This window comes from Rhinoderma darwinii, chromosome 4 (genome assembly GCF_050947455.1).
Source record: "Rhinoderma darwinii isolate aRhiDar2 chromosome 4, aRhiDar2.hap1, whole genome shotgun sequence".
Lineage (NCBI taxonomy): Eukaryota > Metazoa > Chordata > Amphibia > Anura > Rhinodermatidae > Rhinoderma > Rhinoderma darwinii.
In genome coordinates, this window is record NC_134690.1 from 147,895,255 (window position 1) to 147,919,563 (window position 24,309).

The 24,309-nt window shown below is 44.5% G+C and overlaps 1 protein-coding gene across 2 annotated transcripts in view; it reads left to right on the forward strand.

The window, feature by feature from the left end:
* The first annotated feature begins 1,643 nt into the window (after window positions 1-1,643).
* Window positions 1,644-24,309, forward strand: part of FXR1 (FMR1 autosomal homolog 1) — a 52,062-nt gene continuing 29,396 nt past the window's right edge. The window contains exon 1 of one of the 2 annotated variants that reach the window (XM_075861670.1): window positions 1,644-1,915. In XM_075861670.1, the coding sequence (XP_075717785.1) occupies window positions 1,865-1,915 (51 nt within the window). In that variant the 5' untranslated portion in view covers window positions 1,644-1,864. The remainder of the gene's footprint in view (window positions 1,916-24,309) is intronic. The other variant, XM_075861671.1, reaches the window with a different exon arrangement.

The window sequence follows — 24,309 nt, forward strand, 5'->3', positions numbered from 1 at the left end:
TATGCGATCGGCACATCGCATAGTGAAGTCCCCTGGTGGGACTTAAAAAAAAAAAAATGTCAATCAGTTAAATAAAGTTTGTGAAAAAAAATAAAAAATTAGTGAAAATCAAATAAAACTACTTTTTTGGCCCAAAAAGTGGTTTTATTTAGTAAAAGTGTCAAAACAAAATCACACATACACATATATGGTATCCCCGTGATCGTAACAACTTGACCAATAAAATGAACACATTAATTAAACCGCCGGATGAACGGCGTCCAAAGAAAACGCAAAAAACAACGGTAAAATTCTCTCTTTTCTCCCATTCCCCCCCATAAAAAAATAAAATCAAAGTTAATCTATAAGTCCTATGTACCCCAAAATAGTACTAATGAAAACTACACATTGTCCCGCAAAAATCAAGCCCACATACGGCCACAGACGGAAAAATAAAAAAAATACGGCTCTTGGAATGCGGCGATGCAAAAACAAGTAATTTTTTTCTAAAAGCCTTTTTATTGTGCAAACGTAGAAAAAACATATAAAACCTCTACATATTTGGTATCCCCGTAATCGTGCCGACCCATAGAATAAAGTGAACATGTTATTTACGCTGCATAGTAAACTGCGTAAATTTATAACGTGAAAATTAATGCTGGAATAGCTGCTTATTTTCAATTCTCTCCTAAAATAAAGTTAATAAAAGTTAATCAATATATTATAAGCATCTAAAAATGGTACAATTACAAAATACAACTCGTCCCGCAAAAAACAAGCCCTTATACGGCTATGTCGACGGAATAAAAAAAAAAAAGTTACAACTCTTGGAATGCGACCGTGAAAAAACAAAAAAATAATCCTTGGTTATTAACGTGCAAAATGGCCCAGTTATTAAGGGGTTAAACTGCGGATTTGCCGCAGGAAAACCGACGCAGAAAATCTGCACCGTGTGCATTTGGCCTTAGGGTGTATTTACATAGGTAGCTTTTGTTGTGCTTTTTTTTTTTTATTGCCAAAATTGTGCCCAAAAAAAATAAACAAAAGCACCACAAAACCTGCATGTGTAAATACAACCTCAAATCGCCTACTTACATCTTATAACAGTATATATATATATATATATATATATATATATATATATATGAGGAAAATGCACAATGTTCCCACAATACAACAAATTTCCACAGAAAAAAATAGTTTGGGTGAAATGTCAGCCCGTTTCCCTTTCTCATTTCAACTTTGATTGCAAAAATTAGGAAGAAATCCCGCGGATATGGATATATATATATATACCTGAACTGCTGCACATGCAACTCAGCAGTTATGGCAAGTTGTGAAGAGAAAAGTAGTGGTAGTAATAATGACAACACTGCTATACATCACAGCGGAGCTATTAAAAAGCAGAGTAACAAAATTACTTCTTTTTTTTTACCACAGCCATTTGTGTGACACAAGGAGGCGGCTCCTTAGGTAAGTGACACTACTGCTATTTAGGGCTAGGATGGCAGGGCGCTATATTTAGAAAGTAACACATGGACGGCCTTTATGGGGATATGCATTCCGCCTCCATAGTCCATGTTGGGCAGTACACTGGACCCCTCCTCCATTCTAGGGCCTCCTGATACAAATCTCATCCGGCGTCACTCTCCTGCTCCCCTCATGGATGCTGGAACACCTCACTAGTTCCCGCCATTACACTAGACTATACCTCAGATATCTGCCCTTTCCTCATAACACTGCACCCAGCACTCCACCACCTCCCACTACTGATCAGCCGGGTCTCCTCCCCTTCCTCTCCCCTCCCCCCAAGTTCTCTCCCTCCCTCGTTGGGTGACGCAGAAGCTTTCTAGAAATCCTTCCCATCGCCCTTTGCGTTTCCAACATGGAGGACCTGACGGTGGAAGTGCGCGGCTCTAACGGAGCTTTCTACAAGGTAACCCGCATATACAGGCCAGTCACGAGAATGACGCGAGGAGAGGGCTGGGTCTGTCTCGGGTCACCGCGGCATGGGAAAGAGCCAGCGGCTGTGGCTGCGCTGTAATCCCTGTATAGGGATGGCGGCCGGAGGAGGCCGCGGCGGCTACTCTGCAATGTAGTGGGGGCATTGTCGTGCACAGGTCTGGGGGCTGCTCTCCGGGGTGAGAGGGGAGTATCAACCAGGCCGCCAAGTCCTTTATAGCCTGGGATTGGGCCGCGCGAGTTCACGGTAATGGTTGATCTGATGGGATAGCTGAGCAGATAACTGGAGAAGCATCATTGGTACCATTGCCTGAACAGTCATGCATATGGCTCTACATGGCCATGTCACTATGTAAAGCTTGTGCCATTGTTACATACAGATGCAGCCCAGTTCAAGCTGCCATTTATCTGTTTCATTTGCCCATGATGCTGATTTAGTAGTCACCTGCTATCTTCTGTAAACCCACACCTAGCACATTGTAGTAGAAGTTGTGCCAAATGACAAACTCTGCTCTACTCCATCTGTATGTTTCTAATAATATAAACCATGTGTGTATGTATATATATATATAATCTCAGATCCTCTCCCTATATTCATTGATGATGTAGATAGTAATGATAAAGCATGGTCCTTGTCACATATTGTCTGCTGCATCTAGCCTGGGCACCGCTGGCATGTTGTAGTGTCAGGAGTGTGTTCATGTGGTGCCCCTATTACAGATACACAGCCCTAGTAACACAGGTTGTATTCCTCCTCCATCCCCAATGCCCGCTTGTCTAGCTTTCGTTTTTACTGATCACCTTTTGTGTGATTTTAGTCGGCTTGTTCCTGGACGCAGCTCTGCTAGGAAACCATTCAGTGTTTGTAAACATTGACTTTCACCAGTTTCCTTCTGCAATACCTGTTACTATTATTCATAGTGTTTGTAGGAGTGAAGGGCTGGCCATTATCCTCTTCCCAGTTCCACAATATTAATGTGTGAAGAATTGCTATACTGTACAGTAATGTCACACGTGTCGACATTTTGTAAGGGTGCATTCACATATATCAGTCTCAAATGATTACAACTGATGCAAAGATGAATCAGGCTAAGTTCACACTACCGTAAGTATACGTTTACCTCTCCTCCGTCAGAGGAAGAGCGGATCCAAAGATTTAACGGAAAGCATCGGTTCTGCTAGAATTCCCTTTGATTTCAGTGGTAATTCTTTTGTTTCCGTTTCTTTCCGCTTGTCTCTGTTCGCTAGGTTGCTGTTTTTTTTTTTTTGACCGAACCAAAAGTACAGTCTGCAGAACTTTTGTTTCCGTTCAAAAAAAACGGAAACCTAGCGAACGGAAAGCAACTGAAACAAAAGAATTACTATTGAAATCAATGCCAAAAGGGTTTTTCACAATTTTTTACTACAAAACCATCAGTTGACATCAGTGTTTGCCATCCATTTTTAACATTAGTTTTTACCACAATGGTCCACCAAAAAGGTAGTCTAGGGTCTGAAAATGTGCCAATTTTATCAGTGGTACATAGTTTGTGATGGATTGGATACATGATAGATTAGATACATGTTTTGTAGTTGTCATTTCGCAAAACTTCTGATGAGATCCTGGCATGTCAGACGTTTTTTTTTGTTGGGGTCCAGGTGATGTTACTTTTACCAATCACTGAAACAAAGGGACAAAAACGTCTCTGATCAGCTTTGTTTGGTTATGGAGGGAGCAGAGCCATGTATGCAATCTGCAAAGCCGCCAAACACTAGCCCTAACTTCAGGGAGGGGCTAGTTCTTGGCGCCTTTACAGCTACCCAATCCCACCCCGCACCACGTTTGTTGTTTATTCTCCCATGCCAGGTGCTGCCGGAAGGTGGATGTCACAGCACCTGGCGTTCATCCGGCAAAGAGTACTTTAAGATAAGACACGGAGCCGGACCCAAAAATGCTGCAGGTAACTTTTTGGGATTCGGCTCCTGCACAGGTGTGGCACAACTATTGTCCCATGTGCCAGGACAGATCCTATAGAAAGCTATTGGATTTGTTCTAGCGTCAGTTTCCCTCCTGCTTTTTTCAACACGCAGGAGGTAAACTGACAGGGACAAGGGACATGTGAACGGCCCCTAAATGGTTTCTGCATATCCCCTAGTGGTCATCTTTACTTGTGCGATGCATGGAGTCTAGAAGTTCTGTTACCAGGTCTTCACCAGAACACGGAGACCCGGCATGGTCCCCTCTGGGTGCTGGAACAGTTGCTTAGCAAGTCTATTTCCTATTGACATCTGTCTTCTGGCTGCTAAAAAAGTTGGCTTGTGAGAAAGGGTGTCGTTCGGATGACTACTGAGGTCTACATTGTTGTCTATTCCTGCCCAAAGGATACATTTTAGTTGATATCTCCACTTTTCACTGTAGTGTTCCTTTCATGTGTATGTCTACCTTTCGACACCAGTATACATGAAGATATAATCTGCATAAAGTCATGTTGTAAATATATTTAATTACTTCGAGTCTACTGATCCTGAGTCACAGCTTTGTAATATAGCCTAGAGCTGACAATTCTGCAGGCTCCAGTGTTGAAATCTCTTAGTATTCGTTCCTCTCTCAATGTAGTGAATGGTGATTTGAATTCTGGGAAGTTTAGTCATTGCACCAAGTACTGTACAGTAATCTGATGTAGGAAGCGGCATTATAAGAGCTCGGCTGAACTGTAATGGGCGTGTCTGACAACAAGCTCGTTGACTATTTCCAGTAACAACCAACAGAGTTGGCAGCTGTGAGTTATAATACAGTATGTAACCATGGACCAGTGCAAATAATGATTTTCTCAGGACTCGCTGGCATCGCAGTCCTAGTCCTTATGTTTTTGTTTCATCTTAACCTAACAATTTCTGCATGACATTTTTCAGTATAGAATGTTACCCACGCCTAAAAGAAAAAGCACATACCTGGTTTATTTTGTGGTGAAATATGTTATGTTATTTGTGGTCAAGGACTGTGGATGAATAGAAACACACACATGAATGCCTGTCCCGTGGTGTTTTTATTTCCCGTGGTTAGTATTTTGATCTACTGCATGGAGATAATCCTCCTTTTAGTTCCACACCGACATGAAACTGCAATAATTTGGAAAACTTCACTTCGTCTATTTAACAAGTCAGACACCAAGTATGTTGCCGGGGAGGTGAGGGTTTCAGTACAAAGTATTTCAGCTGTTCCTGTCACTCTCCAATCCTGAGGCACATTGTCAGCTATTTAAAATGTGCTGGACTTTCTATTTATAAGCAGGCTTCCCTCAGTGTGGGGTTTTACGCTATTAGATGTATTTCCACGTTTCCAGTAGTTTTAGTAGTATGATCGTTATTTTCCACTTTGGCCGATACAATTACATGCACCCTACTGGGGCTTGTAGAGGGGCTAATAAAGGTTGGGTCCACTGCTCAGTATTTTCAAATGCAGAAAGCCTCTATAAACCACTGACGTTCCCAGTGCAGTCATGTGCACACAAATGCTCATTGACTTCCGTACATGTGGCTTTAATGACATCATTATTGGGGCCAGATGTATTAATGACGAAAGAAGTTTACTGTATGTTCCCTATTATGGTAAGCATGTCATTTTGGCATGGGTTTGACAGATTTTGTAGACTGCTATGCGGCACCAAAAATAAATTTTTGTTACAACGGTGGGCAGATCCAAATGCTTGATATGTGTTTTACATGGTATCCGTTTGGATCCACCTGAAAAATAAGCAAAAACAAAAATACCAGAAAAAAATGATCTGCTGAATTAATCAGAATTTTATACCTTTTAAAGGGTATTCCCAACTTTAACATTTATAGCATATTCACAGGATATGTCATAAATATCTGTTAGGTACCTATCTCCAGAATGGGGGTCACCCAATCCCTATTCCGCCTTGCTCGGCGGCTTCCGTAACTCCGACAGGAAAGAATAGGGAGAGCCTTGCTCATTTGTAACCACATTTTATTCATTCTCCGCCTGGATGTGGTGGCCTATAGGAGTGACGGAAATAGCCGCACAATGGGGGTTGGGTGACCCCCCCCCCCCCTCTTTCTGGAGATAGCATTAGTGTGGAAGCTACTATTCCTTCATAGCTTATGCTGCTCCATACTGCAAAACGCCAGCACGCTTTCAGCGACGGTTCAGCGTATTACATCCTTCTCCCAAAAGGAATGAATGGGAAGCAGCGTTTACACAAGTGACGCAGCCACTCAAAAATAGTCTATCGGCGGGGTGCTGAGAGTTGGACCCCACTGATCAGATATTGATGGTTTATTCTGAGGATAGGCCACCAATTGTATCTCTCTGGATAACCCTGTAAGTTTAAAAAAAAAAAAAAAAGTATAGGGATACAATCCCTTTTAAATGTACGGCTAGGGCTACACCTAGACTTTTGGTAGTAAGAATGGTGTACCGTACAAGTATGCGCGGTGCCGCTACATTCACAGTATATGGAACAGACTGAGAGAGCAGATTACAGGGCTGTTTCCCTCAGTCCAGTACGGACTTTGAATGGCGCGTCAGGGCGCATGGTCGTTCTTCGCTTTATTCGAGCTTCTTCTCATTGTGAGGAGCAACATGGAGCTTGAGAACCCCCGCTGTAGTGATCATGATGTTACTAGCAGTAGGGCCTCCAGCTATCAGACACCTATCCTTAAATGAACGTTTAAGTTCCACTTTACCTTTAAAATCATTTTGAGCTATTGCATTATTAATTTCATAATATAATCTTATTAGATTCTTTCTTATCAAGTGGCAACAAGCAGGAAATAACGCTAAAGGAAATAGGCGGGACCGGCCAACTATATAATGTGTATGGGAGTGTTCCAACTCCCGACATCACAAGTTGGTCAAAGAATGATCGGTAGGTTGGATTTCAACATTCCGATCCTTTGCTCCCGTGGAAAATAAGCCACTGCCAGAGGAGTCTAGTAGGAGTAGCTAAGGGTAATATATTTAGATGGTGTGGTCAAGTCACGACTGCCGTGAAAATGTGGGAAATGCCATGGTTTTTATGAAAATACAGCAAAACTGCTGCATTTTCCTTTCACAGTAGTTGGGGTAAAAAAAAAAAAAGTGACAACCGCACCGTCTGAATATGTCCTAAGGAATCACGTGCAGTCTTGAGCAGGTTTTTAATGCTAAATTTTGAGCCAAACGTAGGAGTTAATACTAGAGAGGAGACGTAACCGTATTTCCTTTATACTTTTCCTTTTTGGATCTACTGCTGACTTTAGCACAGAAAACTGCATGTGTGATTCCATCCCAAAGTGTATGGGCAGCACACAACTGTATATTTTAACCCCTTAGTGACAACTTATATACACACTAGTCCCACTAGGGGACTTCAGTATGTGATCGTCCGATCGCTTTTATAATACACTGCAATACTTCTGTATTGCAGTGTATTACTGCCTGTCCGTTTACGACGGACAGGCATCTTCTAGGTCATGCCAGATGTCATAGCAGTGGGGTGTGAGAGGGAGCTCCCTCCCTTTCTCCAAAACCACTTATGTCACGTTGGGTGCGTGGACCCACTGGGCCGTACCACCTTAAGGCCCCATGCACACGAACGTGTTTTTGCGGCTGCAATTCCCCCGAAAATCCACGGGAGAATTGCGGCCCCATTCTTTTCTATGGAGCCATGCACACGACCGTAGTTTTTACGGTCCGTGCATGTCCCGGGAACCCGCACCGCAGAAAGAACGGGCATGTCCTATTACGGACATCTTCTGCGGTCCGGGCTCATTGAAAACAATGACGGCGGCCATGTGCATGTCCTACGATTTGCGGGCGGCCCGCGGCTGACAGTCCGCAGCCGGCCGACCCGAAAATCACGGCCGTGCACACGGCTACGGTCGTGTGCATGAGGCCTTACAGTATGGCAGCTGGCCAACAGGACAAAGGTAAAAGTCTTTAGTTCAAATAGGTGTACCTTGGCAGCAAGCAGACACCAGGCGTAGTATAACAGGACAGGCGTAGCACTTGGCACAGCACAGCTCCAACTCTATATGGCACTTGGTTCTGGATAGCACGGGATACAGGTAGCTGGAACGGGGACACTGGGAACTAAGGGACCATTTGTAGAGACAAACATAGGTAAATGACAACAATGCTCATGCAATGCAGGAAGGCTCTGGGCTCTTCTTATAGTCCAGGGTGCTCATGGGCTAATTTGGTATTTTAACTCAGGTGCGCACACTAGCCCTTTAAGAGCAGGCATGAGCGTGCACGCGCACCCTACGGGACCCGGCTGAGTGAAGCGGAAGTGAGTGCTGGCGTCTTCTGAGGAGGAGATGCGGGCAAGCGCTCACTGATCCATGGCTGTGGCCGTCAGGAGGTGAATGAACCTGACAGCCCGCGGCCATGGGCATTACAATTTAGATGTGGCGCTCACTATTGAGCGCCGCATCTATGGGGTTAGATGGACGGATTTCGATCCGCCCACTTGAGCAGCGATGTCCCAAGTTCTCAGCTAGAACAGGAAGTTTTAACTGCTCCCGCTGCTGCAGATTTATTCTGATGCAGTGCTGTGAAAAGGCGTATGCATCTGAATAAAACCTGTTGGTGACCGCCGTGGAAAGGCGTATCCACTTGAGATCAGAAAATCATCCGACTCTGTCATAGACATTAAAGAGGCTCTGTCACCAGATTCTCAAATCCCTATCTCCTATTGCATGGGATCGGCGCTGCAATGTAGATAACAGTAAAGTTTTTTTTTTGTTTTTTTTTAAAGCTTTCATTTTTGGCCAAGTGATGAGCTATTTTATATATATGCAAATGAGGTTTGAAATGGACAACTGGGCGTTTTTTTTCTCGTTATGTCCAACTGGGCGTGTATTGTGTTTTTAACTGGACGTGTTTACGTGTATGACGCTGACCAATCAGTGACCAGTCAGCATCATACACTCCTCTCCATTGATTTACACAGCAGCGATGTGCAGCCGCATACACAGAGATTAACGTTAATCAAGTGTCCTGATAATGAATACACATGAAATCCAGCCTGGACGTCATGTGTATTCAGAATCCTGACACTTCTGACTCTTTTCTTTGAGATTTCTAGCAAGTGAAACGAAATCTCACGAGATTACGGAGTTAAACGAGATTTTGTTTCACTTGCGGGAATCTCACAGAAAAGATTCAGAAGTGTCAGGATTCTGAATACACATGACGTCCAGGCTGGATTTCATGTGTATTCATTATCAGGACACTGCAGTAACGTTAATCTCTGTGTATGCGGCTGCACATCGCTGCTGTGTAAATCAATGGAGATGAGTGTATGATGCTGACTGGTCACGGATTGGTCAGCGTCATACACAATACACGCCCAGTTAAATACACAATACACGCACAGTTAAATACACAATACACGCCCAGTTAAATACACAATACACGCCCAGTTAAATACACAATACACGCCCAGTTAAATACACAATACACGCCCAGTTGGACATAACGGAAAAAAAACGCCCAGTTGTCCATTTCAAACCACATTTGCATATATATATATAAAATAGCTCATAACTTGGCCAAAAATGAACGTTTTTTTTTATTAAAAAAAACGTTACTGTTCTCTACATTGCAGCTCCCCATGCAATAGGAGATAGGGATTTGAGAATCTGGTGACAGAGCCTCTTTAAGTAAACTTTTAGTCTAGGGAGACTAAGGCCCTGTTCACACAGTTTTATGGCGATGATTTTGACTCTGAAAACGTGTCGGAATTGGCGCCAACAAAAGTCTGAAAACCCCTCACATTGATTTCAATGGGAGGTGGAGGCTCCCCCCCCCCAGTATGTTCTATCTTGCTGTGGTTCCGCATCTGACCTCCCATTGAAATCAACGTGAGGCAGAGAAAGCGTTTTTTTTTTTTTTTTTTGCGGTCCTCAATGGCCGTGGTTGAAAAACACAGCGAAACCCATGGCAAGAAAGTGCAGGCAGATTTTTTTTTTTCTGCTTGCAAAATTCTCCGTGTGAAATAAGCCGAAGGGCTTTTTCAGACAAACGGGATATACGTCCGTGCAATGCGCGTGATTTTCACGCGCCTCGCACGGACCTATGTTAGTCTATGGGGCAGTGCAGACTGTCAGTGATTTTTGCACAGCGTGAGTCCGCTGCGTAAAACTCACGACATGTCCGTTCTTTGTGCGTATTTCGTGCATCACGCACCCATTGGGTGCGTGAAAATCACGCGCACCACATGGAAGCACTTCCGTGGGACGCGCGTGATTTGCGCAACAGCAGTAAAACTATGAATGTAAACAAAACAAACATCCAAACAGTGTCATAATGATGGCGGCTGTGCGAAGATCACGCAGCCGCGCACCATATGCTGATGACACACGGAGCTGTTAAGTGCCTTCTGCTCACGCAAAACGCCGCGTTTTTTGCGTGCGTAACGCACACACTCGTGTGAATATGGCCTAAGGGTATATTAATGAGTTTCACACTGAAACACAGCGCTTCTGGATTTTGTTTTATTGCACCCTAAGGTAGTTTTCACACGACAGAATTTTGGTCCGTGTTTTGCATCAGTATTTGGTAGCCAAAACCAGTAGCGGAACCTGCACGGAGTAAATGTATGAGGCCAGGTTCCCATGGGTCGGATACGCTGCGTAAAACCGCACCAAATTGTGGTGCAGTTACCCCAGCCATAGTCATGGCGACGCATCCCTCAGTTGTCGTGCAATCGGGCATCCTGGGATGACGCTGCAGCCTGTGATTCGCTGCAGCAGTCACATGGGATGAAACATCATCCAAAGAGGCTGACCTGGAAGAACAGAAGATAGGGTCGCTATGACGACACTTGCGTGGTACGTATAAGTGTGTTTGTTTTTTTTCTTGAGTTGCGATTTTTGCGCCAAGTTGCAGCTCTTGTCTGCTTCGGGTTTTACGTCCCCATTGAATTAAATGGGGAATATCCGCAACAGAAAAGTGACGAAAATGCAGCAGAAATTGACAGGTCCTCTGTTTATGGGTGCATTCTCACTGGCCTCGTGTATGAGCCCATAACTGGACTCTGTGCCTATCTCTGTAATACACACGTCGCTCTTTGTAGAGGGCACATTTTAGATTTCCTTTTCTTTTTCAAATCTGTAAATAGTTTCACATTTGCTCCCTTTTCATCTAAAGTAAAAACGTTAAAAATTTTTATCATCATTAAAAAAAAGCCAGGTCTTCTTACTAGGCGTCTTAATCTTGTGAATTTGGATGTAACAGATCTTGTAACTTAACAGAAAGTCAGAATACAAGTGATATAAATATGGCATAGGATAGTTTGTCCTGGATGAATGGGCACAGGTGCAGACACACTTGACCAGATATTTAGCTACAGCTGGTAAAACAGACGTTTCCAGGAATGTCGACATCATTTATCCAGTGGGTAACGCATCTGATCTGTGTTCTGTCAAGACTTTCACTAGTCTATTGCTGCCATCTCTTTCTCCTTTTTTCATAATCCGTTCTAGGGGTAGTTTTCTAATGAGACTTATCTGAAAACCGTAGACATGTAAGGCTCTGTAAACACTGGGCTTAGGGTCAGTTATGTTTTAAATCTAAACAACCAGAATAGCACTATTTTTTTCCTATTAAAAAAAAAAAAATATCCATTATATGTCCATGCGATAAACAGATCTGCCAATTTTGTCCTGTGTGATCAGGCTTAAAGTGTACTAAACGTTCGACAAACTTCTGACATGTCAGAAGTTTGGATTGGTGGGGTCCGAGCACTGAGACCCCCACCAATCGCTAGAACGAAGCAGCTGAAGTACTCGTGTGAGCGCTCAGCTGATTAGTTTCTGTTCGGCTTTTTCCGGAAAGCCGATGTATTGGTGTACGGGCTCATAGACTTTGTATTGAGTCCGTACACAGATACATTTATTTCCGGAAAAAGCTGATCACACACGAAGCGGCTGAGCGCTCACACGAGAACTTCAGCTGCTTCGTTCTAGAGATTGGGGGTCTCCGTGCTCGGACCCCCACCAATACAAACTTATGACATGTCTCTGACTAGTTTTGAATCCACTTTGACTTGATCAAAAATTAGCTTACAAAATCGCTCACCGCCGTTGTAGCCGAGCCGTCAGTTCAGCTCACTGTCCGATTCGGCTCAGAATGTCATTCTGCAGCTTTTATGTACATGCCATAGACGGAAGCCTAGTGGGTCCTGACAACGTCAGGACCCACTATGCTTGCTGTCAGTGACTAGCTGACAGTTCTAATACACTGCACTACGCATGTAGTGCAGTGTATTAGAATAGCGGTCAGGGCCTCCTGCCCTCAAGTCCCCTAGTGGGACAAAGTAATAAAGAAAAAAAAAAGTTAAAAAAAGATGTGTAAAAATAAGAAAATAAAAGTTTTAAAAGTAAAAATCCCCCTTTTTACCTTATCAGTCATTTATTATTAATAAAAATATATAAACAAACAAACTATACATAATTGGTATCGCCGCGTCCGTAACGGCCTGAACTATAAAACTATTTAGTTATTTATCCCGCACGGTGAACGCCGTAAAAGAAAATAATAATAAACCGTACCACAATCACAATTGTTTGGTCACTTCACCTCCCAAAAAATGGAATAAAAAGAGATCAAAAAGTCGCATGTACCGAAAAATGGTACTGAGGGAAACTACAGTTCGTTACGCAAAAAATAAGTCCTCGCACGGCTTTATTGATTGAAAAATAAAAACGTTCTGGCCCTTAGAATAAGGTAACACAAAAAGTGAATGATTTTTTACAAAACGTATTTTATTGTGCAAACGCCATAAGACATAAAAAAAACTATAAACATCTGGTATCGCCATAATCGTATCGCCCCGCAGAATAAAGTGAATGTCATTTATAGCGCACGGTGAACGCTGTAAAAAAAAAAGAATAAAAAAACAATAGTAGAATTGCTGTTTTTTAGTCACCGCGCCACCTAAAAATAGAATAAAAACTGATCAAAAAGCTGCATGCAACCCAAGAAAACTATAATGAATTCCTCAAGGGGTCTAGTTTCCAAATTGGGGTCACTTTTGGGGGGTTTCCAATGTTTTGGCACCACAAGACCTCTTCAAACCGGACATGGTGCCTAATAAAAAAGAGACCTCAAAATCCACTAGGTGCTCCTTTGGTTCGGAGGCCGGTGCTTCAGTCCATTACCGCACTAGGGCCACATGTGGGATATTTCTCTAAACTGCAGAATCTGGGCAATACGTATTGAGTTGCGTTTCTCTGATAAATCCAATTGTGTTGTAAAAAAAATGGAATAAAGAGGATTTTCTGACAAAAAAAATAATGTAAACTTCACTTCTAATTTGCTCTAAATTTCTGTGAAACACCTAAAGGGTTCATAAACTTTCTAAATGCTGTTGTGAATACTTTGAGGGGTCTAGTTCCTAAAATGGGGTGTTTGATAGGGGTTTCTAATACATGAGCCCCTCAAAGCAACTTCAGAACTGAACTGTAACCTAAAAAAATAAATAAATGAGGCAATACTTTGCTTCTTACATTATACTGATAATGAGCCGTGCCCACCCCGAGATGACCCCAGTTTTGACCGTTTGTATAAACGGAGACCCCTATTAGACCGTTCCAGTGCCCGGTTTTCCCAAGCATTCACCCCCGAGAAGTGTATTTCTATTGATGAGTCCCTGGTACATTTTAAAGGGAGGGTTCAATTCCGCGAGTACCTGCTGTGTAAGAGGGCAAGGTATGGCGTGAAGATGTATAAGCTGTGCGAGAGTGCATCAGGGTATACCTACAGATTTAGGATATATGAAGGAAAGGCCACCCCCAAACCAGACTGCATCCTGGTCTACAATAGGTACATGGGAGGGATGGACTTGTCAGATCAAGTCCTGAAGCCCTACAGCGCCATGCGGTGTGGTATAAGAAGCTGGCCGGGCACATCATACAGATGGCTTTGTACAATGCGTACGTGCTACAGCGATGTGCAGGCCAGACGGGAACTTTCCTGGAATTTCAAGAGGTGATTATCAAGAACCTAATCTTTAGGGACCAAGAAGGGGGGGCACCCAGTACTTCTTGAAGCGAGGCCACACGCATCGTACCAGGGCGGCAACACTTTCCAGAAGTTCCCCAAACTGGCAAGAAGGCAAAAAGTCAAAAGAGGTGCAAAGTCTGCTATAGGGGATGACACAATATATCAATGTGACACGTGTCCCGAATAACCAGAGCTCTGTATGAAAGAGTGTTTTAAAATTTATCATACATCCCTTGGTTTATAATTTACCCCAATTTTACTTACCCTGATGCCCTCCGCACAGCTTATCCCCCCTCGTCTTTCCCCTCTGAGCCCTGCTGTGTGCCCGGGCAGCTGATAACAGTGTGGCATTGCGTGCAGGGCTGTGTGGCATTGCGTGCAGGGGGGGGGCTGTGTGGCATTGCGTGCAGGGGGGGGGGCTGTGTGGCATTGCGTGCAGGGGGGGGGGGGCTGTGTGGCATTGCGTGCAGGGGGGGGGCTGTGTGGCATTGCGTGCAGGGGGGGGGCTGTGTGGCATTGCGTGCAGGGGGGGGGCTGTGTGGCATTGCGTGCAGGGGGGGCTGTGTGGCATTGCGTGCAGGGGGGGCTGTGTGGCATTGCGTGCAGGGGGGGCTGTGTGGCATTGCGTGCAGGGGGGGGCTGTTTGGCATTGCGTGCAGGGGGGGGCTGTTTGGCATTGCGTGCAGGGGGGGCTGTGTGGCATTGCGTGCACGGGGGGGGCTGTGTGGCATTGCGTGCACGGGGGGGCCTGTGTGGCATTGCGTGCACGGGGGGGGGGCTGTGTGGCATTGCGTGCACGGGGGGGGGGCTGTGTGGCATTGCGTGCAGGGGGGGGCTGTGTGGCATTGCGTGCAGGGGGGGCTGTGTGGCATTGCGTGGGGGGGGGCTGTGTGGCATTGCGTGCGGGGGGCTGTGTGGCATTGCGAGCAGGGGGGGCTGTGGCATTGCGTGCAGGGGGGGGGCTGTGTGGCATTGCGTGCAGGGGGGGGGCTGTGTGGCATTGCGTGCAGGGGGGGGGCTGTGTGGCATTGCGTGCAGGGGGGGGGGCTGTGTGGTATTGCGTGCAGGGGGGGCTGTGTGGCATTGCGTGCAGGGGGGGGGGGCTGTGTGGCATTGCGTGCGGGGGGCTGTGTGGCATTGCGAGCAGGGGGGGCTGTGTGGCATTGCGTGCAGGGGGGGGGGCTGTGTGGCATTGCGTGCAGGGGGGGGGCTGTGTGGCATTGCGTGCAGGGGGGGGGCTGTGTGGCATTGCGTGCAGGGGGGGGCTGTGTGGCATTGCGTGGGGGGGGGCTGTGTGGCATTGCGTGGGGGGGGGCTGTGTGGCATTGCGTGCGGGGGGCTGTGTGGCATTGCGTGCAGGGGGGGGGGCTGTGTGGCATTGCGTGCAGGGGGGGGGGCTGTGTGGCATTGCGTGCAGGGGGGGGGGGCTGTGTGGCATTGCGTGCAGGGGGGGGGCTGTGTGGCATTGCGTGCAGGGGGGGGCTGTGTGACTTTGCGTGCAGGGGGGGGGCTGTGTGACTTTGCGTGCAGGGGGGGGGCTGTGTGGCATTTCGTGCGGGGGAGGGGGGGCTGTGTGGCATTGCTTCCGGGGGGGGGGGGGCTGTGTGGCTTTGCGTGCAGGGGGGGCTGTGTGGCATTGCGTGCAGGGGGGGGGCTTTGTGGCATGATCTACAGAGGGAAGTATGTGGTAAAAAATGTACAAATAAAATTCATCCGGTATGTCAAAATCGGCCGTTGAAAACGGTAACACGGAACGGATGCAAAACGCCCAGGAAAAAAGGCAGTTTTTATCGGCCGACACTCGGACCCTGTCGCTTGAATAGAGCCTTCGGCATCAATATCTGATTGCTGGTGGCCCTTCTCCCCGCATCCCCACCGATCAGCTGTTTTGAAGGGGCCACGATGCTTGTACAATCGTCGCTTCCCCTTCATTTCCTTTACTGCTCACACTAAGGCCTCATGCACACGACCGTATTTTTTCACACCCGTAAATACTGGCATAAATACGGGTCCGGTGTCACACGTATTCCACCCGTTTTGCACCAGTATTTACGAACCCGTGCTCGTAAATATGGGTCCGGTGTCACACGTATTCCACCCGTATTTACGAGCACGTTTTTGGCAGCAAAATAGCACTGCACTAATCGGCAGCCCCTTCTCTCTATCAGTGCAGGATAGAGAGAAGGGACAGCCTTTTCTGTAATAAAAGTTAAAGAAATTCATACTTACCGGCCGTTGTCTTGGTGACGCGTCCCTCTCTTCACATCCAGCCCGACATCCCTGGATGACGCGGCAGTCCATGTGACCGCTGCAGCCTGTGATTGACCTGTGATTGGCTGCAGCGGTCACATGGCCTGAAACGTCATCCAGGACGTCGGCCCGGATGTCGAGAGGGACGCGTCACCAAGGCAACGGGCGGGAGACCGGACTGGAGAGTTGTCGGTAAGTATGAACGTCTTTTATTTTTATTTTTTACAGGATAGGGGATACATGTCTTGTTTATGGCAGAGCGGGGAGATACCTCCCCGCTCTGCCATAGTTTTCATTGTAGTCCCGGCGGTAGTTACGCCACTGAGCTGTGGCCTGCAGACCGGGTAGTCCCCTGACCTCGCCTCACCTCGCAACGCTCCCGTAATCACGGGTGAACACACGCAGCCACCCATGATTACGGGAGCCCCATAGACTTCTATGGGATGCCCGTGCCGTTATTACGGCATGAAATAGGGCATGTTCTATCTTTTTTAACGGCACGGGTACCTTCCCGTGAGCAAACGGGAAGGTACCCGTGGCTAACAGAAGCCTATGAGCCCGTTATTGCGGGTCGTAATAACGACCCGCAATAACGGGTGTTTTTACGGTCGTGTGCATGAGGCCTAAATCGTGGGCACACTTGTAGCTGCGGTTCACAGTATACACATGAATGGTAGAAGGCTGTAATACTGTGAAACGCCGCTATAAGTGTATCTGTGATTCACAGTGTGAACAGTAAAGGAAATGAAGTGGAAGCAGCGCTCGTATAAGCACTGTGGCCCCTTCACAACAGCTGATCGACTGGGGTGCCGGATGTTGGTCCCTGACCGTTCAGATATTGATGGCCTATCCTGAGGATAGGCCATCCGTTTTTGTGAACTGGAAACGCCACAACATCTGTAATGGTCGTATGGTGTCAGTGAACCGGCTTTGGAATTTTTTTCTCTAAAAGCCAGTTTGCGCACCATTCTTTGTAAACGCCACCTTGCGCCCAGCGTTTAAGAAATGCACACATATTTGGTATAGTTGAAGTCGGTAGAAGTTGCCAAATATGTATTCAGGTGTGTTTACCCAGTGGCATGCACCAGATGTAAAAAAAAATAATCACCTAAAATCACACATTCACATTTTTTTTCAACTTATTTTTCCTTCCATATTTTTAAAAGAAGTAAAATATATCTATTATATTGTTACACAATATGGAAGCCCAATATGTTCTGAAAAAAACAATACCAAATACATATAGGTTGGAAAAATAATAGAATAACAATTTGCTTTTAAATTGGCACATGGCTAAAACTTAAAAATGGGCCTGGTCAGGAAGGGGGGTAAAGCTCCTGGTCAGGAAGTGGTTAATGTTATGGCTGATCAGTGTATGTTTCTATGGGAACCGACTACAAACAAACTACAGACTGTGCCTTCCGTCCTAACTATTGATGGACCTCTGTAAGTTGCCGGTTTTTAAAGTGCCAGTGTCTCTTGACAGTGACACTTGGTGAGTTTTTCTTCTCCCATCTGGCTCTAACTTCCTACTCACAACAAACAATATATTAGACCTGTTTAGCCCCTTGGCGACATAAAAACGTACTATTACGTTGTTGTTGCCAAGGTCTTAATGCAACACAACTTAACTGTACGTTGTGTTGCTGATGTGGGTTTAGAAGCTGAGCCCGCACTATCGCCAGCGGGTGTCTGCTGTATATTACAGCCTACACCCTGCTGCATGGCCAGGACCGGAGCTAACCTCCAATCCGGCCAAATAACCCCATAAATGCAGTGCTCAAAAGCGAGCGCTGCATCTATGGGGTTTACTAGCAGATCGGAATTTCCGATGGCTGCTCTGACAGACCAGAGGCCTAACAATGGCGTCCTGTCTGCCAAGTACGGAAGCCTGTTGGGTCCCGCTTGGAGGTACATATGGTATCGCTGTAATCTTATCGACCCGCAGAATAAAGTGAAATGTAATTTATAGCCCACAGTGAAAACGGTAAAAAAAAAAAAGAATAAAAAACATTGTCAGAATTGCTTGTTTTTGGTCACATTGCTTGCCAAAAAATTGACAAAAGTGATTTAAAAAAAATCACATGTACCTCAAAATGGTACCAATGAAAACTACAGATTGTCCAGCAACAAATCGGCCCTCACGCAGCTCCGGGGGAGAAAAATAAAGTGTTCTGGCTCTCAGAATATGACAACACAAAATGTGCAGAGCATTCCAAAAGCAGATAAGATTGGGCACCATTTGTCAGTGCAACACCGGACACACTTCTGTGGATTATTTTTTATTTACCCCTATTATTATACCCTCCTATTATGTACTGATGTTCTCCGCACAGATTACGTATGTCCCCACATTATAAACTGAAATACCAGCAAAATCCCAAACAGAAAAACTACCAAGCAAAATCTGCGTTCCAAAAGCCAAATGGCGCTCCCTCCCTTTTGAGCCCCACAGTGTGCTAAAACGGCAGTTTACGTCTACATATATGGCATCGCCATACCTGGGAGATCCTGCTTAATATTTTATGAGGTATTAGTCTTCAATGGCACAAGCTGGGTCAAAACATTTTTGTGCACTAAAATGGCATATTGGAGCAAAATTGCAATTTTTACTTTGCACCATCCGCTACGCATTCACTTCTAATGAAAAAACAAGTGGGGTCAAAATGCTCACTACACCTCTTAATATGCCCTACGGGGTGTAGTTTCCAAGATAGGGGTCACTATTTTGGGGTTTGTTTTACTATTTGACCCCCGAGCCCTGCAATTGTGGGCCAATGCTGTGAAAATACAAAAATAGGCCTCAAATGCGCATGTTGCTCTTCAATTCTGAGCCCTGTTATTTGTCCAGACAAACGATAAATGCCTTGAGGGTTGTAGTCTCTAAAATTGTGTCACTTCTTGAGGTCTTCCACTGTACTCTGGTACCTCCAGGGTTTTGCAAATGCGACATGGTGACCAAAAATCAAATAAGCAAGATCTGCATGCCAAATAGCGCTCCTTCCCTTCTGAGCCCTGCCGTGGGTACGAGCAGCAATTTATGTCCACATATGGGGTATGGCCGTGCTCAGGAGAAATAGCTTTACAAATATTGGGGTACTTTTTCTCCTTTTAGCCCTTGTGAAAATGAAGAAATCTAAGTTTTATGGGAAAGAAATAGAATTTTCATTTTTACTGCCTACTTCCAATTATGCAAAAATATCTGTAGGGGTCAAAATGCTCACTATACCCCTATATAAATTCCATAAGGGGTGTAGTTTCCAAAATTTGGTCACAATTGGGGGTTTCCACTGGTTTTTGTCCCTGTGGGGCCTTGCAAATGTGACATGGCATCGAAAACCATTCCTGCAAAATTTGAGCTCCAAAAGCCAAATAGCGCTCCTTCCCTTCTGAGGGTTGCCGTGTGTTCAAACAGCAGTTTACAGAAACACCCCATATGTGGTATTAATCGGGAGAAATTGCTTTACAAATGTTGGGGTTTTTTCTCCTTTATTCTTTGTAAAAATTAAAACATTGTAGATTTTATTTGAAAAAATTTAGATTTGTATGACTTAATTCAAAGAAATTTAGCAAAAGAACTGTGGGATCAAAATGCTCACTATACCCTTAGATTAATTCCTTTGGGGGTGTAGTTTCCTGAATGGTGGCTTTTTGAGGGTTTTTCCAACGTTTTGGCACCACAAGACCTTTTCAAACATGGTGCCTAAAATATTTTCTAATAGAAAGGAGGCCTGAAAATCCACTAGGATTGGTGCTTCAGTCCAGTAGGACTCTAGGATTCAGGGATATTTCTAAAAACTGCAGAATCTGGGAAATAAATATTGAGTTGTGTTTCTCTGGTAAAACCTTCTGTGTTAGGGTATGTTCACACAGCCTATTTTCGGCCGTTTTTCGGTCCGTAAATGCCCGAAAAATCGGAAGCGGAACGCCTCCAAGCATCTGCCCATTGATTTCAATGGGAAAGCAGCGTTCTGTTCCGACGGAGCGTTTTTCGCTGCGTTTTTTTACGCATTAAAAAGCGGCTGCGAAAAAGCGGTGCAGGACACTTCTTGGGACGTTTTTGGCGCAGTTTTCCATAGACTCTATTGAAAAAAGGTCCAAAAACGGCCGTAAAAAACGCTGCGAAAATTGCGAGTGGCACAAAAACCGTCTGGAAAATCAGGAGCTGTTTTCTCTTGAAAACAGCTCTGTATTTTGAGACGTTTTTTACTCGGCATGTGAACATACCCTTACATGAAAATATATATTCCAAATTAATTTTGGCAACATTTTTTTTTTAAATATAGTGCATGTACTACTTTTCGTGTTTTACGAGCTGGGCTCCCATACGTCGTATGGGAGCACGGCGGGTGTCTGACTGTGATTTCACCATCTGTCTTGCAAGCAGATAGAGAAAATTTGGAAAAATTGGCATTTTTCTCAATTTGAATGTTTGTTTTTTTTTGGGTGTTTTTCACAAATAAATATTGAATTTATCAATCAAATTTTTTTACTAGCATAAAGTTCAATGTGTCACGAGAAAACAGTCTCGGAATCGCTTGGATAAGTAAAAGCATTCCCAAGTTATTACCACGTTAAGTGACACATGTCCGATTTGAAAAAGATAGGCTGTGTCCACAAGGCTAAAACTGGGTGTCTCCAAGGGGTTAAAACCTAAAATGTGTGTATAAGGCCTCATTCACACCAGCGTGAATCACGGCCATGTGCTGTGCTTTGAAACAACGCACAGCACACAGACCCATTGATTTCAATGGGGCCATTCACATAGTGTGATTTTTCACGTAGCGAGAGTCTGCTGCTTAATACTCACTGCATGTCCTATATTGGTGCGTTTTCATGCACCTATGCGCCCATTAAACTCAATGGGTGCATGAAAACTACGGACCACACAAGGATGCACAACAGCGTGTGATTTAAGCATCAATTCAATTGAAAATAAGAATTAAAAAAAAAAAAGATATGCTTTGTGAGTGCGTGAATAACACATTCCACTCGCAAACCACACTGATGCATAACGCAACGCACACGGACCAGATTCACATGTGTTTTTCACGCGCGTGAATCTGATACGCTCGTGTGAATGAGGCCTAAGGCTTTCAGGCCTCCAGCAGTGAGAAACCACAATGGATGTGATTGTTTGCTTTAATTAGTAGAGGAAGATCCAAAGGCTACGTTCACACGGCATACTGTATGTTCAGGCTGAAAAATACTAGGCTGATTTCAGGAGAAGATGGCCTCTGAAGGCGGTTTTGGATATGATTCTCAGTATTTAATTTTTACAGGAAATTTTTTAATCGTATTTTGAAGTATCCATTTGAAAAATTAGCCTGTAAAATGCTTCAGGAAGTGACATATTACTTTTTATCCACCGAAATATGCCTGAAAATAAGCCATGTGAACATGTCCTTAGACTTCCTTTCACACACACATTTTCTGGCGTTTTAGTCTACATGAAAAAAAATGCGTCTATTGTGGCGTTTTTTTATTTGGTGTCATTTTGTAAATGCTTATTTCTTTATTTTTTTCATTTTTTTTTTAAAGTCCTATACAGAAGCCTATGAAAATGGCAGAAAAAACGTCAGTCAGTGTAAGCGGTTTTAAGAAAAAAAATTATTTAATGGGAAATACAAGTATTTGCTAAATCAGACATATCATGGGAGGATGACAGGTGGCCTTTAACTGTCCATATCCGGGCTGCAACATCTGTACCTATCCCTATGGTGCTTAATTTTCAGTTCAGTAGAGCAGTGTGGGGATCGGGTATTACATCTGGAATATGGACCGTTAAACACCAGTACAATAACCTATCTGAATAACGCCTAAGGCCTTATTCACACGGACGTATGTAAGTGAATGGGGCCGTTCAGACGGTCAGTGATTTTCACGCAGCGTATGTGCGCTGCGTAAAACTCACGACCTGTCCTATACTTGCCCGTGTTTTGCGCAGCACGCACCCATTGAAGTCAATGGGTGCATGCAAATCGCGCACGCCACACGGAAGCACTTCCGGGTGCTGCGCGTGATGCGTGCTACAGTAGTAAAAAGGAAGGAATGAATGAAAACCGAAAAGCACCTCGTGCTTTTCTGTTTGTAAACATAAAAACAGTGTCATTATGATGCCAGCTGCACGAAAATCACGCAGCCACGCACCATACGCTGATGCCAGACGGACCTTTTGCGCACGCAAAACGGACACGTCCGTGTGAATAAGGCCTAAGGCTAATATCTGGTGTTTTTCTATCATCTAATTTCTACAGAAAAATGTAGAATGTTGACTTTAAAGGCTATATACACCTTTTTGAGAACTTTTTTTTATTAAATACTATGAAATGTTTTTTTGTCATTTATAAACCTTTTTCAATTGACTTATATTAAAAAAAAAAAAATCATTTTCCTGATACAGCTTTTTTTGTATCCTATATACAAAGAAGCTATATCCTCCTCGCTCAGCCGAATCCGTCAGAGAAGTGAACTGACTGTTCAGCTGAAACCAATTCTTATTTTTTTTTTTTTCCAAATTCAAGCTTTTATTGATTTTTCCAAATTCTAGACATCTAAGAGGAAAAAAGGAACTGTTGAAACCAAGTCTTGTGTGTGTCTACAGATTACTATAATATCGATCACGTGTAAGTTGATTTTGGTGGGCAGAATATTTAGTCTAACATATTCTATACAGTTATACACAAGAAAAAAAACTGACTACATTATTGACAATAGGATTCGTTAAGGTATGTTCACATGCTGCAGATTTGCTATTTCAAGTCCATTCATACACTATGATTTATTGTTTCTTTTTAAAGCGTTTCCAGTGGGAAGTATTTGACCGCTTCCGGTCTTTGCTATCAAGAAGAGAAAAGACAGCTAGGACATGGGATTGGATGATGGATAATCTTAGTATAATCTTACGTTTCCACCTGAAATTTAAAAATGGACATATTAACTTTTTTAAACTTTTGTTGGCTTAAACTGTGTATGGCATGATTGGCCATTTGCCAGTCTAGCATGTTGATGCCCGTCACATTCATAAGATCAGTTGCATTATGGTATAGATCTATGGCCTCATGCACACGACCGTAGTGTTTTTTTCTGGTCCGCAAATTCCAGGACCGTGTTCCGTGAAATTTCCTCCGATTTTCATCCGTATGTAATCCGCAGTTCATCCGTATGTAATCCGCAAAATGCGGAAAAAAAAAAAGCCTAACTAAAACAGGATGACGACAGAACTCATTCCCGGTCGTCGCCTAGCAACACTTCCGCAAATCCGCATACTGCGGTTGACACACGGAGGTGTACCCGCATTTTCCACGGGCCCATTGACTTCTATGGGCATGTCCGCATCGAATTTGCGGGCCGTAATAAGACATGTCCTGAGTTTGTGCGGCACGGATTTGCGGACATGCGGGGACCCGTGAAAACACGGATAGTGTGTATGGGCCCATAGAAATGAATGGGTCCGCAATTCTCCCGTGGATTTTTGGGGGAATTGCGGACGCAAAAACACGTTCGTGTGCATGGGGCCTATGGCATTATAGCTTAATCTCCCTTAAAGGGGTTGTCCCCCTATTGAATGTTGTTGCAATCTAATTCAATGTTAAAAGTTAGTTTTTTCATTTACCTTATTTAGAATAATCTCGGCAATAGCTCAGATAAGTCAATGTTAATACAGTCCTGGCCAAAAGTTTTGAGACTGACACAAATATTGGTTTTCACAAAGTTTGCTGTTTCAGTATTTTTAGATCTTTTTAGGCCTCATGCACACGACCGTAGCCATGTGCACGGCCTTGATTTTCGGGTCGGACAGCCGCGGAGTGTCACCCGCGGGCCACCTGCAAATCGCGGGCCGTGCACATGGCCGCGTGCATTGATTTCTATGAGCCTGGAGCGCAAAACACCGCTGTAATAAGACATGTCAGTTTTGGCGGTCCAGGCTCCTGGGCCATGCACGGACCCAGGTTTGCGGGTGAATTGCGGCCGCAAAAATACATTTGTGTGCATGAGGTCTTAGTCAGATGTTTTTACGGTATACTGGAGTACAATTCTAAGCATTTCATACGTTTCTAAACTTTTATTAACAAATACATAAAGTTAGAGGACCTTTCACCTGCCCATACATGTGTAGCATG